The sequence below is a fragment of the Lithobates pipiens genome, unplaced genomic scaffold (assembly GCF_037356315.1).
Source record: "Lithobates pipiens isolate NorthernLeopardFrog02 unplaced genomic scaffold, aLitPip1_a1.2 Scaffold_23, whole genome shotgun sequence".
In the NCBI taxonomy this organism is placed as follows: Eukaryota; Metazoa; Chordata; class Amphibia; order Anura; family Ranidae; genus Lithobates; species Lithobates pipiens.
The window spans coordinates 227,743,982-227,758,970 of record NW_027507785.1 but is presented as its reverse complement, the minus strand read 5'-3'; the positions used below and the strand labels follow the sequence as shown (position 1 = coordinate 227,758,970).

At 42.3% G+C, this 14,989-nt stretch overlaps 1 protein-coding gene across 4 annotated transcripts in view; it reads right to left on the bottom strand.

Moving 5' to 3' along the window:
- Positions 1-14,989, bottom strand: part of ARHGAP29 (Rho GTPase activating protein 29) — a 216,350-nt gene that overhangs the window by 47,196 nt on the left and 154,165 nt on the right. For all 4 annotated transcript variants that reach the window (XM_077452882.1, XM_077452883.1, XM_077452884.1 and 1 more), the window contains 5 exons: positions 12,072-12,209; positions 11,830-11,894; positions 10,329-10,439; positions 5,493-5,573; positions 2,557-2,745 (listed from right to left, as the gene is read on the bottom strand). In XM_077452882.1, the coding sequence (XP_077309008.1) occupies positions 2,557-2,745; positions 5,493-5,573; positions 10,329-10,439; positions 11,830-11,894; positions 12,072-12,209 (584 nt within the window). The remainder of the gene's footprint in view (positions 1-2,556; positions 2,746-5,492; positions 5,574-10,328; positions 10,440-11,829; positions 11,895-12,071; positions 12,210-14,989) is intronic.

Genomic DNA, 14,989 nt, shown 5'->3' with positions numbered 1-14,989 from the left:
CACAACAGTATTACAGACCTGCCCGGTGTGTTCCTTGGTCTTCATGATGCTCTCTGCGCTTTCAACAGAACCCTGAGACCATCACAGAGCAGGTGCATTTATACAGAGACTTGATTACACACAGGTGGATTCTATTTATCACCATCAGTCATTTAGGACAACATTGGATCATTCAGAGATCCTCGCTGAACTTCTGGAGTGAGTTTGCTGCACTGAAAGTAAAGGGGCCGAATAATTTTGCACGCACCACTTTTCAGTTTTTTATTTGCTAAAAAAGTTTAAATTATCCAATAGATTTCGTTCCACTTCACAATTGTGTCCCACTTGTTGGTGATTCTTCACAAAAAATAAAATTTTTATATCTTTATGTTTGAAGCCTGAAATGTGGCAAAAGGTTGAAAAGTTCAAGGGGGCCGAATACTTTCGCCAAGCACTGTATGTGCGGCCAACACAAAGTGGCACATAATTGTGGAAGGAAAATGATAAATGGTTCTCAATTTTTTTTTACAAATAAATATGTGAAAAGTGTGGCATACATTTGTATTCAGCCCCATTAACTCTGATACCCTTAACTAAAAATCTAGTGTAACCAATTGTCTTCAGAAGTCACCTAATTAGTAAATCAAGTCCACCTGTATGTAATTTAATCTCAGTATAAATACAGCTGTCCTGCGAAGCCCTCAGAGGTTTGTTAGAGAACCTTAGTGAACAAACTGCAGCACGACGGCCAAGAAACACACCACACAGGTCAGGTATAAAGTTGTGGAGAATTTTAAAGCAGGGTTAGGTTATAAAACAATATCCCAAGCTTTGAACATCTCACAGAGCACTGTTCAATCCATCATCGGAAAATGGAAAGAGTATGGCACAACTGAAAACCTACCAAGACCTCGCAGTTCACCTAAACTGAAATGCTGGGCAAGGAGAGCAATCAAAGAAGCAGCCAAGAGGCCCATGGAAACACTGGAGGAGCTGCAGAGATGCACAGCTCAGGTGGGAGAATCTGTCCACAGGACAACTATTAGTTGTTCACTCCAAAAATCCGGCCTTTATGGGAGAGTGGCAAGAAGAAAGCCTTTGTTGAAAGAAAGCAATAAGAAGTCTCATTTGCAGTTTGTGAGAAGCCATGTGGGGGACACGGCAAACATGTGGAAGAAGGTGCTCTGGTCAGATGAGACCAAAACTGAACTTTTTGGCCCAAAAGCAAAATGCTGTGTGGCAAAAAAACGAACACTGCACATCACTCTGAACACACCATCCCCAACCGTGAAACATAGTGGTGGCCGCATCATGTTGTGGGGAAGCTTTTCTTCAGCAGGGACAGGGAAGCTGGTCAGAGTTGATGGGAAGATGGACAGAGCAAAATACTGTACAGGGCAATCTTAGAAGAAAACCTGTTAGAGTCTGCAAAAGACTTGAGATTGGGGTGGAGGTTCACCTTCCAGCAGGACAACAAACCTAAACATACATTTAGAGCTACAATGGAATGGTTTAGATCAAAGCATATTCATGTGTTAGAATGGCCCAGTCAAAGTCCAAACCTAAATCCAGTTGAGAATTTGTGTCAAGTTTTCAAAATCGCTGTTCACAGACAGGGCTTGAACTATTTTAAAAAGAAGAATTGGCAAAAAATTGACTCTCTAGATGCGCAAAGCTGGTAAAGACATACCCAAAAAGACTTGCAACTGTAATTGCAGCAAAAGGTGGTTTTACAAAGTAGTGACTCAGGGGGGGCTGATCACAAACGGATGCCGCACTTTTTCGATATTTGTAAAACAAACGCAAAAAATATTTGTCATTTCACAATTATGTGCCACTTTGTGTTGGTCCATCACATTAAATCCATACAAAATACATTTACGTTTTGGTTGCAACATGACAAAATTTCGAAAATTTCAAAAAGATATGAATACTTTTTCAAGACACTGTACAACCCAGAAAGGGAAAAATTAAAATTGTATTTTTCACAGATTAAACCAATCTGACATATGATAAGCTGGTGTGGGTAGCTGCACTCTATTTCTGTTCCTTGCATTGCTTTATTGGATATGCTCAGCAAAGTACAGCATAACTGAAGAACCATTTCTCACTACTCAACCACATTTTACAAGACTGTGTGAAGGGACTAGACTACAGGAATATGGAAGTATTATTTTGCTTGGTAAGCACAAATGCTGCATGCTGGCAAATTAAAGAAGGCTGCAGTGTCAGCTCCTTCAGACAGCGTAGTCCACAGTACAGTATATAGCAAATTTGAGGTTCTGCTAAACTCTTATACATATTAAGCCAATCAGCTCAGTGGAGCAGTTGGCAGTAGACAGGTGGACAGAACTTTTTTGCCAGAGGTAGGGGACTCTTGACATCTGGAGTAACTGGCCCTTTGAGGGCAACCATAATATTGATGTGGCATGTGATGAAATGGAGCCCGACACCCCGATGCACATTAAAGAGGGTGCTGTGTCACTAGTGTCCAATACTTGATCATACATAATTAAACAACACCATTCCCTAGAACCACATTTCCAGTGTTCCAATTTTCTTACAGCTCAAATCTACCTTCAGTAATGCCTCTTCCTCTAGACGTCGTTTTTTCTCCACCTGTTTGCTGCCATCCTTCATGAGCCCTCCAGATAAACTAAGTTGCTCTTCTTCGGCACGTATCGTGCTTGATTTTGCCCTTTCATGCTCATCTTGTCGTTGAACGTTCAGTAACTTTGCTTTCCTTAAAGCAGTTTCCAGTTCTTGCTACATGAACACAGAAATTTTAGGTTTTAGAAAGAAATATTCCTAATGCGTAATTTATTTATTACAGGTATGAATATAGCACCAATTTACGCAGCACTTTACATACTGTACATTCCACATCTGCCCTCGCTCTCAAGGAACTTACAATCTAAAATGCCTAGCTCACAAACGCACTTACTAGGGCTGAGCCAAATAACCTACCAGATTGTCTTTGGGGAGAAACATAAGAGTACCTGAAGAAAACCCAAACGGCAATCACAGGGAAAACATGCAAACCATATGCAGATCATGTCCTGACTGAGTTTTGATCCAAAGACCCCAGTGCTGCAAGACCATATTGCTAACCACTGCACAGACCCAGGTCCATCTCCAGATTCCGATTGTGCTTGACAGGCTATTCAGAACTTTAGACCGGCTTCTGTTGAACAGACTGTGGTACACATGTACAAATGTCCCGAAAATTGGCTAGTCCCCACTGAACCAGCTGATTTTTGCCACGTGCATACCAGGCTTAAGTTTACTTAAAGTGACACTAAATGATCTTGCTATTCTCCAAAAAGAATCCATACACGTTCACTACTTGACGGCCCTGTAATCTATTTTTCATGAAATTGTTTCTTAGGACTAGTTTACACTTGCTTCAAAATATGGCTTAGGACAGGCTTTGTTCAAGCTCTCTGAACGCTAGTCAATGTCCCTGTCACTAAAGAACACAGTTCGTTTACAGTCCTGTTTACACCTGCTTTTGCATCGCTTCAAAAATGATACCCGATGTAGCTTTAGTGGTGCTTCAAAGCGTCTTTAGAGCCTACATAGAAGTCTATGGTGAAGTCCCACCAAAGCCTCATGGAAGCCCCACCAAAGCCTCATTGAAGCACCAAGCAAAAGCAGGTGTAAACAGGACTGTAAGCTAACCATTTTATTTAGTGACAGGAGCCTTGACTGGCGTTCAATGAGCGGTAACAAAGCGTGTCCGAAGCCATGTTTGAAGTGTAAACTAGCCCTTAATGCGTTTTTCTGCCGCCTTGTAACATCCTCCATGAGCTTCTGAACATCTCCTCCTTTTCCCCTACACTTCTGTCTGTTTGGAACAAGTAGTACGCCAGTAGTTTGGGTATGTGCACTGCTCTACACATAAAACAAATACCATAGTTCATATCTTAAAGGAATTTGGAGATTTGGAGGAGGATGGGAGCAACAGAAGTAAATTTTTGGAGTCCATGATACATATTTGAATATCATTTGTTTTTTAAATCAGAGTTTAGTGTTAAGAAAAAATATATATAAAAAAATCAGCAAAAAGGATATAAACAATCTTCAATGTGATGCGTTCCTTCTGCCGCCGTGTCCTGGTTTAGCAGAAATCTTCCTCCTCCAATAATCTCTCACCTCCACCGCTGTAATCTTCTGGTGCAGTGGGGGTTAATACAACTAACGCCCGCTCTTTCTGCCCAACTCCTCCATTCATAGAAGCTGTATTACAGCTTCTATAAATTAAACAGGATCTATGAATGGGTAAATGAAAGATCTGCCCTCTTCATTCACAGACTTTTTCATTCATAGATGCTGTAGTACCAGCATTTATGAATGGAGGAGCTAGGTGGGATGGGTGGGCGTAGTTGAGCGGTCTTTTTCTCATCACTGTTCCCACGGTTTTATTAACTAAAGAGGGGGGCATTAGAGGAAGAACAGCTAAACAGGCTAAGCTGTTTTGTTTGTTGTTTTTTTTTTTTTAAAGTAAATTTGGCCTTTAGTTTATATTAACCACTTAAGCACCGCCTTACGCCGATGTACGTCGGCAGAATGGCATGGCTGAGCACAAGCACATACCTGTTGCTCTTCAAGTGCCCAGCTGTGGGTCGGCGGCGCGCTCCCGACCCGGTCCTGAGCTCCATGACTGTGGACTTGGGACCAGCGGACCCGATCGCTGCTGGTGTGCTGTGATCAGATCACAGAGCTGAAGAACGAGGAGAGGTCTGTGTAAACAAACCTCTCCCCGTGCTTCCTACTGTGGCTGTCACCGATCGTCTGTTCCCTGATATAGGGAAAGACGATCAGTGACATCAAATGCCAGGCCACGCCCCCTACAAAAAACACAAAAACATACATAACCCCTACACTGCCCCTTAGTAGTTAACTCCTTCACTGCCAGTGTCATTTACACAGGCATTTAAATAGCACTGATCGTCGCCATTACTAGTAAAAAGAATAATAATAATAAAAATGCTATAAAACTATCCCATTTTGTAAATGCTATAACTTTGGCGCAAACCAATCGCTAATTGCGATAAAAAAAAAAAAAAGAAATATGTAGAAGAATACGTATCGGCCTAAACTGAGGGAAAACAATTTTTTTTAAATATTTTTTGGGGATATTTATTATAGCAAAAAGTTAAAAATATTGCATTTTTTTCCAAAATTGTCACTCTTTCTTTATAGCGCAAAAAATAAAAACCGCAGAGGTGATCAAATACCACCAAAAGAAAGCTCTATTTGTGGTAAAAAAAAGGACGCCAATTTTGTTTGGGAGCCAAGTCGCACGACCGCGCAATTGTCAGTTAAAGCAACGCAGTGCTGAATCGCAAAAAGGGGCTTGGTCCTTTGGCTGCAAATTGGTTCGGGGCTTGAGTGGTTAAAGGGGAAAATAAATACAAGGACAGTGTTATTGGAAACAATGGTATGAAACAATTTCACTGAAGAAGATGAAGGAAACAATCACATATTAAGTTAAAACTATGTGCACCAACCATTTTCTTCTGTTCTCGCTGCCAAAGTTCTTTCATTTCCTTCCTTTGTCTGTCGAGCTCTGATCTTCGAGCTTGAAGAGGCTGCAGCCAAAAGTAAGACTGTTATGCTGTTTGCATGTTAAATCAATGTATGCTGGAAAACAAATGCAAGACCTACAAAGCATACTGTTTGGTAAAAAAAAACTTAACTACACACTTTGATAACAGCGTATCACTAACAAGAAACCATACTTGTGTATTTTTGTAGCTGCTTAATACATACATACTAAATAAAGTATTTTCATTTCAGAATGGGAAATGTTGGGGATATAAACTAATGAATACAGGGGTATGACAGTGGGCAGTATGATCAGGAGCGTATTGTGAAGGGTATAACAGGGGGCTATTTGTGTAGGAGTAGCATGAAGGGTATGACAGCAGACAGTATGACCAGTAGAGTAGTACAGTGGGTTTGACAGCGGGCAGTAGGTACAGAACAAGGATTGCAGACTGTATGGCCAGAGGCAAAATATGCAGGAAAGTAGTGTGGAGGGCATGCAGGGAACACTATATACAGGAAAATTGGCACAGTGAATGGCCACCGTATGTAAAGGAGGAGCGCTGAGGGTACAGTGGGTGAAATTATGTGCAGGTGAAGAGTGTGGATAGTATTACATGGGGGAATACAGGGCAGGATTATGGAGAGGTATGACAGTGGGAAGAATTAGGTGTGGATGGTATAACAGCAGCAAAACGTTTATTCTTTTGACTCACCAATGGTACCAACTTACATATCCATAATTAGCAAGTAAATCATTAACAATTTGGCCATAGCCAAACAAGTAAATTAAAAAGGTGTAGAAAATGTGCCCCATAAATCACTTGACTCATACTGTATTTCTATAATAAAACTGAGTAACTACAGAGCAAATTGGGAGCCGAGCTTGCACACAGGTGGTCTTTAAAAAGAAAAGAAATGAAAAGCAGTGACCAGAAAAGAGTTCCACTAAACCTAAGGAAGGTTAATTTGATTCTGGGACAGTGGATGTAGTCGGGACTGTGAGAGTGTGTCAGTGGAATTAGACAATGGAGGGTGAAAAAAAAAAAAAGCACCGCAATAATTTTTCAGGTTATTATAAGGTACCAAGTCATGGAATGAGGAACAGTGGGGTAGTGCTGGGGATGTGAGGCAGGACTTTGTTGTCGGGATTGTTTGAAATGGGACAGTGGAGTTGGGAGTCAGTGATTAGGAGACTGATATTTGACATGGTACACCATATGAATGTAAGGGAACATTTCACATGTGCTGGGGCCTGGGTGCTAAGAGGTAAATGCGCATACAATGGGCATTGGCAGCTAGGAGTATAATGTACATAAGCAGAATTGGTGTGGAGAAGTTAAAGCATATACATTGGGTATTAACTGGTTTACCTACATGAAATGGGCACTGAGCGGTTAACATACATGCCTGGGGCCTGATTAGAAACTGTGTCAAAGACTGGGTGCTTAGGGGTTAATGCTGATATGCTAGGAATAGGTCCCTGAGGGGTTAAGGCAAAAAAAACTATATATTCATATTCATCACTGAGGGGTTAACACAAGCTAAGGGACTGAGGGCGTTAATTCTTCTTCTGTGGCATCTGTTTACTGATGGTTTAATGCACATGCACTGCAAAATGGTCAGTTTTAGGTTAATGTTAATATTCTGCTAGTGTAAAACTAGTTTTGCATACTGGGGGGCATCTTAAAGTCTAACTATAGAAAAAAAAATGTCCCCCCCCCCCCCATTTTGAATAGAATGGGCGGGGGGGTGGGTTATAACTTCTGTGTCAAATTTTTCCCATTTGTGTCCCCCATAAAATATTTTTCTTTGCTTCCTGTCCCATAGACAAAACAGGAAGTAAGGGAATTCTGGCGTGTCAACCAGTGTCACCAAAATTAGAGTACCCATTGAAGATTTCCTCCTTTATTGCTATTCTGGTGTTAACCCAAAATTTGGGATTTTCTTTTACTTTCAATGAGAAAAAGGAAAATAGGGTGAATCTCCCTAACAGGGGCATGGACAGAAATAAAAACTGCTGACAGGTGTTCTTAATCCCTCCCCAATTTAAAAGGAAAAAAGTCTTGCCTTTAGTTACACGTTAATGTTAGTATGGATAATTGGGAGTAATATGTGTGTGTTTGGGGAAGACTACAGTCAAGGGACCAAGGTTGCATCCTAATATACACACAAACCTCAATTGCACAATAGGAAGTATTGAGAAACTTTACTTCTGCAGAGAGGGGAGATGGCAGAGACTGCTGCTGCAAAGAGTTTCACTCTGAGTGCTGAACCTCCAAGACTATGTACAGGCTCAGTATGCAATGTCTATGGGGAAGACATGGACAGTGTTCAATATGCAGTTTGTGTGGTGGGAGGGTACGACTGCAGACAAAGGGAGTCTTAGGAAGAGAAAACTTGAGACTGACTGTGTGCTAGGCAAGGGATACAGGGGAAAAAGGCATGTGCTGAAGGTGGGATGTTACTGGGGATAGACCAATGAGTGTATGCTGAAGGTGGGATCTTACTGGGGAAAGACCAATGAGTGTATGCTGAAGGTGGGATCTTACCAGAGAAAGACCAATGAGTGTGTGTTGGAGGTGAGATCTCATTAGTGACATACTATACTATGTGTGCTGGAGGTGGGATGTAAACGTAGAAATTCTATAATATAAGATTTACAAAATCAAATAAAAACATTTCACAACATACTAAATGTATTAACCAGGCAACAAATACATAGCTAAATTACAACTTTATTTGCATTAAAGAATACACATATTAAATAATTGAAAGAATAATTACAATCTCACTGGTGAGCGGAGAGATTCTGTAATGTTTTGGCCAGCGAGGGAGTAATGTTGTATGTGAATAGCCTCTTTAGTGATCCTGTGGTTGGCGAGTTGCCATCAGCGCAAGCATCACCAAGGGTCGAGGACATACAGACTAGTAAACCAACATTTATTCTGCTCCAGCCATGGTTAGATGTTTTTATTTGAAATGTTCAAAGCCTGAAAAATCCAATCAACTTTAGATGCTGGATTCAAATATGGCAGACAGTGGGCAGGACTGGACGAAACATTACTTGTAGTCTCCCAGCAGCTTATCTTTTCCCATTACTGACTTACAATGGCTTGTTCTGTACCGTGTCTCTTTGTGGAGGTGGCCATCATGAGAGAGACAGGGCTTTTGCTTCTTCAGGTCAGTTTCTCCATAGAGAACGGTAAGCAGGACAGCAGTCAGTCATTCAACCAAAGCACCAAACATCGCTCCAAATCTCCTGTGATTAGCAGTCAAAGGTAACAGCGCCTTAAAGCTGGGTAAACACTTGGGAGATTTTTTTATTGTTTTGTTCAGCCAGCGATTTGACTGGGAAAAAAAAGCAGATCCCTGCATCCACACAAGCGTTGTGGATGCAGGGGATCTCTCAGTGGGGACCCACCCCCGAATGTAACAATCTGCTTATATTAAACAGAGAGGGGTACACACAGATCAAAATTTGGTGAGTTCCCACTGAGCCAGGAAAATTTTGATACATGTATACCAGCCTTAAATCTCACACTGCAGATACACAGCTATGTTTGTGGACACACACACACACACACACACACACACACACACACACAAGGAACTACCGTATATACTCGAGTATAAGCCGAGATTTTCAGCCTCTTTTTTGAGGCTGAAAGTGCCCCCCTCGGCTTATACTCGAGTCATCGCTGTCTGCCTGCCCGATCAGCGTGTCGAGCAGACAGACAGCGGCCATTCTATAATTCAAAAGCCGCGCCTCCGGCTCCGCCTTCGCCTGTGATAGGCGGAACACTGAATTTCCCAGCAGCCTGTGTTCCGCCTATCACGGACATCGTCTCATCCTCGTACTACGGACGAGGATGAGACGATGTCCGTGATAGGCGGAACACAGGCTGCTGGGAAATTCAGTGTTCCGCCTATCACAGGCGAAGGCGGAGGCGCGGCTTTTGAATTTTACAATGGCCGCCGAGGCGCCGACGAAGAGCGGCGATCCTGGCAAGGCACGGGACGGAGGCAAGGCACGGCACGGGACGGAGGCAAGGCACGACACGGGACGGAGGCAAGGCACGGCACGGGACGGAGGCAAGGAGGCAAGGCACGGGACGGAGGCTCGGGACAAAGGCTCGGGACACAGGTAGGCTGGACACACACACACACACACACACACACACACACACACACACAGGGATGGATGGATGGAGACACACACACACAGGGATGGATGGAGACACACACACACAGGGATGGATGGATGGATGGAGACACACACACACACAGGGATGGATGGATGGATGGATGGAGACACACACACACAGGGATGGATGGATGGATGGATGGACACACACACACACAGGGATGGATGGATGGATGGACACACACACACACACAGGGATGGATGGACGGACACACAGGGATGGACGGACACACAGGGATGGACGGACACACAGGGATGGACAGACACACACACAGGGATGGACAGGCATGTCTCACCCTCGGCTTATACACGAGTCAATAAGTTTGCCAGTTTTTTTGGGGGTAAATTGGGGGCCTCGGCTTATATTCGGGTCGGCCTATACTCGAGTATATACGGTAAGCGCTCACAAACCAGGAAGTGCACTGCTATTTTTCAGGAGGAATTCCAAGCACCAGGTACATTTTTCAGAGTACTACTTAGGCACAACTAACATTTAAACTTTTTATTTAATAGTTATATAAAAAAAAGTGATGCAATAACAACAATAAGAGTATTTCAAACCATTGCAATGCAAGAAAGGGGATGGCCCTACCCGGATGAATTTGTTACTCTGAAGGGCAGAAATTGTTTGCAGGCACAGCTGGCTAGCTTCGATGTCATTCTGAAAAGCTGCTGTGAAAATTGGTTGGAAAGGCATAAACTCCTGCAAAAAATAAAGGAGCAAGTTACATTTAAAAATAAATGAAAGAAAAAGTCTACTAAAGCAAACATAGGCATACAGCCTTATGTACAAAAAGACTGTAATAAACAATGACCTGCAATTACTCATAGCAACCATCTAAAATTTCCTTTAAAGGGAAACATGAAGGTTGTCCTTGCTTACCACTATCTCTGAATATACTGGTTGCTGTCACTTTTTTTTTTTTTTGCTGCAAAGCTTCATGTTTTTGACCCTGAACAACTATGATCATAAGAACTTCTCCAACTGTCCTAATCTACCCACTTCTTAAGTTTTGGTGACTCGAAATACTAAAGGCAGCAGGACAGGAGAGCTGCAAAGGAAACTAGCATTAAAGGGAGGTCAGATCATATCACATTTACCTGAAATGTGCCGATCGAATAAATACATTTTTTACTGGCTTACTACTGTAACTTGCTTTTGCTTCAATAACTAAACCCAATAATGCTAATACTATAAGTTTTACATGCTGTATGACTTCAACATAAAAAGGCAAAAAGATTGATGTGAGGTTTGCTCTCAGAAAAGGTTTATAAAAGTTACATTGTTGTGTATGCATTACTGCTCAGTGCACTCAGGTTAAACTGACACTGCATTTAACATCAAGATTAATTTCACTGCTTATAACTGTAAAACTGATCCCTGAGCAATCGCTGACTTCACCAAGAATGTTGCGGTTCTATTTCTAACATAGTTAGCACCTGGGAAAGTGCTGAGCACTACTATACTATGATTTTTTGTATATAGACCAGGGGCCTCTAAACATGTTAGTTATGTTAGTTATGTTTTACAAGTATTTGTGAGCTGAAAAAAACTTTTTTAAATGAATAAAATTTAAAAAAATGAATGAATAAATGTGCTCGTAGAAAGAAGTTAGGTCCCTCCACCTCACATCAAGGTCCCCATCAGAGCTCCCCCTTACAGAATGTTCCCCATCAGAGTTTCCCCTTACAGCAGGGTAGGCTCTCCATCAGGAGCAGGGACCAACCGATTTGAATCCTCAGTCTGTGCACCTAGTCTGAGGATACCCCACTGACCCAAGCTTCGGGACAGATAAAATCTCATAGTGGTCCAGATTTGACCTGTTTGGAGACCCGTGGCCAAATAATCTGATCATTGACACTGAATTAGTCAAAACTGTGTTGTATGAATTTTGACAAAACAGAGAAAACTCAACTGTCAATATTTAGGTCATGATGATGAGGCTTGGGATGGGTTGAAAATATTTTTTTTTAATCAAAATGAGCCACTAATAAATAAAAAATAAAATAAAATGCACCAGCACTTATAAATGCAACAGTGGTAAGCGTGAATTAAATTTTATGCTTATTCATACATATACACACAGCTTTACCTGTGGGGAAATTATAGACTTTGCTGTTTCGGCCATTTTTGCAAGATTTCTAGCAGCTTCAGCTTCTGAAATGAGGAGGACAGACTTTTATACAATGTGGCCAAAAAAAAAAAAACACATTACAGAACAACATTCACTGAAACATCTAATAATTTAGAAACCACATTACTGACAGTCTCAAGCACAGACATGGCAACAGAATTAATTCCAAAGCTCATTAGACACTGAGAGAAGGCACTCACCCACACTAAGCCTTTTCTCTACCCAGGCCAGGATATCCTTGGCGTATTTTGACCATGCTTTTGCATATGCCAGTGCAGATTCCACACCACTGTCATTCCGCATGAGCATGTTGTCCACTTCTTCTGCACGTAGGTTCCCTGAAAACAACATGTAAAAGGAAAATAAAGGAATTCTAATCGGCAGGCCCACGCTGGCTTGCAGGCAGTCCTGGCCAACAGAGACTGCTCAAGTAACTCTGATCTTGGATAGTTCTATAATGCTGCTTGATACTAAATAGGATTGACAAGGGTTTTAGAATGAAAGGGCTAGAGACACAAGCAACTTAGATGAGCCTGTCACCTGCCATATGACTACTAACATACTTGAATGTGCACACTTCAAAGGATAGGCTAAGAACAAAACTGACAAATCCAAAATACATGTTTGTTATATATTTAGTGCATTTCAGAAAAAAAATATTCCTCTTTACCAGCTAATGAATAAATTCTTGTCATTGGTTATTCTCCATGAAAATTCTGTTGCTCTATGGCCACCCTAAGACCCCTTTCACACTGGAGGCGTCTTTAAGGTGCTCCAGCGCTAAAAATAGCGCCTCCATAGCGCCTGAAGAAAGCTGCTCCATTCACTCCAGCCTGGAGCGGTGCACTGTCAGGGCATCAGAAAAAGTCCTGCCAGCAGCTTCTTTGGAGCGGTGAAACTCACCGCTCTTCCCCATTGAACTCAATGGGGCAGCGCTGCTATACCACCGGCAAAACGCCACTGCGGCGGCATTTTGTGGGTGGATATAACCCCTTTTCAGCTGCTAGTGGGGGGGTTAAAACCACCCCACTAGCAGGCAAATAGCGCAGCTAAGACGGCGCTAAATAGCGCTACTTTACCGCTGACACTATAGGCGGCACAGTGTGAAAGGGCTTTAACTCTGGAAAAACAATTTGAGGTCAAAGTGGGGTGGAAATGTTCAGGATTGCCTCTAGAGGGGCTTTTCTTATCCAGGGGTCCTCCAAAAGATGCTAGGAGTTTTTTTTTTTTTTTTTAGGAATGAACACTCTGGCTCTCAGTATCCACTGACATAAATTATCTTTTAGCTCTAGGTAACAGGGACATTCTTTCACTAATCAACAACTTAAGGGGATCCCTTCTTTCACTGGCCATCAATGCAAGGGACCATACATGGACCACCAGTTTAAAGAAGGCACTATTTCCACTGCCCATCAAAGTAAAAGGAACACTACAATGTCCCTGTGTTTCTTCTCTAGTCATTGGTTTCATTGAATTATTAAACATAGGCTTATTTTTTATATCACAGACCACAGGGGTATTAAAAACACTGCTCTGCTTTGGGTGGCAAATATGCTAGGTATGCCACATTCTAAATTTTAAAATGTTTTATTTATTAGTATTTTATTAGTATTATAACTACAACCTACTGATTCAGTTAATGTACCCTCTGCTGTAGATGTAAATTTAGCAGGGGTTCCCATAGATCTAAAAGTCCTTCTGTGTTAATAAGACTGATGCCGCGTACACACGATCAGACTATCCGGTGGACTTAGTACGGTGGAACTAATCTGGAGGAGTCCGGCGAGAAGACCCCCCCCCCCCCCCCCCCAAGACGGAAGATCACCGGAGCGGTCTAATAAATTATTTTAAAAACTTGTGTTGTGTTTTTTTATTTACACTTTTTTCACCAGGTGAACGGGTAGGTATACATCGTACCCCATACTCATTCACATGGGGTGGGGGGCCGGATTCCGATAAGCCCCCCCCCCCCGCAGACCCTGACAACCGACGGCCAGGGATGTCAGGAAGAGGCCATTGTCCTCATCAACATAAGGACAAGGGGCTTTGGGGTGGGGAGCCGCAGGGCCCCCCCCTTCCCCAAAGCAGCCCCCCATGTTGAGGGCATGCGGCCTGGTACGGCTCAGGAGGGGTGGGGGCGCTCGCTCGTCCCTACCCCCTTTCCTGACCGGTCAGGATATGTGCTTCCCCTTTAAGTCCATACCAGGTGATGGTGCTAGCGATGTGTCAATCTCGCCGATGGAGGAGGCGACACTGACTTCATTCGCTAGTTCCCTCTACCTGAAACTGCGTTCAAAATGAACTGACTTTTCTCCATGTGTGGGCAAGTCCATTCATTTCAAAAGTCCGGCAGAACCCACACACGGGCGGATTGTCCGACGGACTCTGGTCCGCCGGATAGTCCGATCGGGTGTACGCGGCATCAGAAACATTGGTCTGGGGGCTTCAGCAAGAATTGTATGTTTTTTGCCATTTATTCAATTTTCTTTCTCAAAAGCATTTTTTTTTTTTACTATAAAAACAATACTAACACATATTTACACAGAGCTGATTAAAGAAGGTAAACCATGCAAATCTGCATTTAAATGTTTTCACCCGATTGTTGCCGCCATTTTGTGACCTATACAAGATCTTGCAAGTTGACGATTTCTATGTCTTGATAAAGCCATAAGTCAGAAGACTTTCAGCATATAATGTTACATGAAAGACATCTCTAAGATTCCTTTAGATATGCATGCTACATTGGCCGTTTACCATTATTACCCTGCAGAGATAAGCAAAGTGCATGCATATCAAACCATGGCAGGGATGGTTTATTTTATGAAATATGTGGGAAACTTTTCTTATTTTATTTGCTGCTCCTTCCTCCACCCTCAGGCGCATTTTCATTATTTGTATCTCTGACTATTGAAGGATGGCACATGCTGATGATTTTAGGACTGCTGGCATTGATTCAGTTGGGTATCTAAAGTAAAAGTTTATTTTCAACACAAAGATCCACTTATTTATTAAAGTAGCAGTTTGCGAGTTGTGCCTGTATTAATAATACTCCTCAAATTACGGACAACTAGATATGTTATTAGATTAAACAGGCCCATCATTGTATAAACAGAAAGTA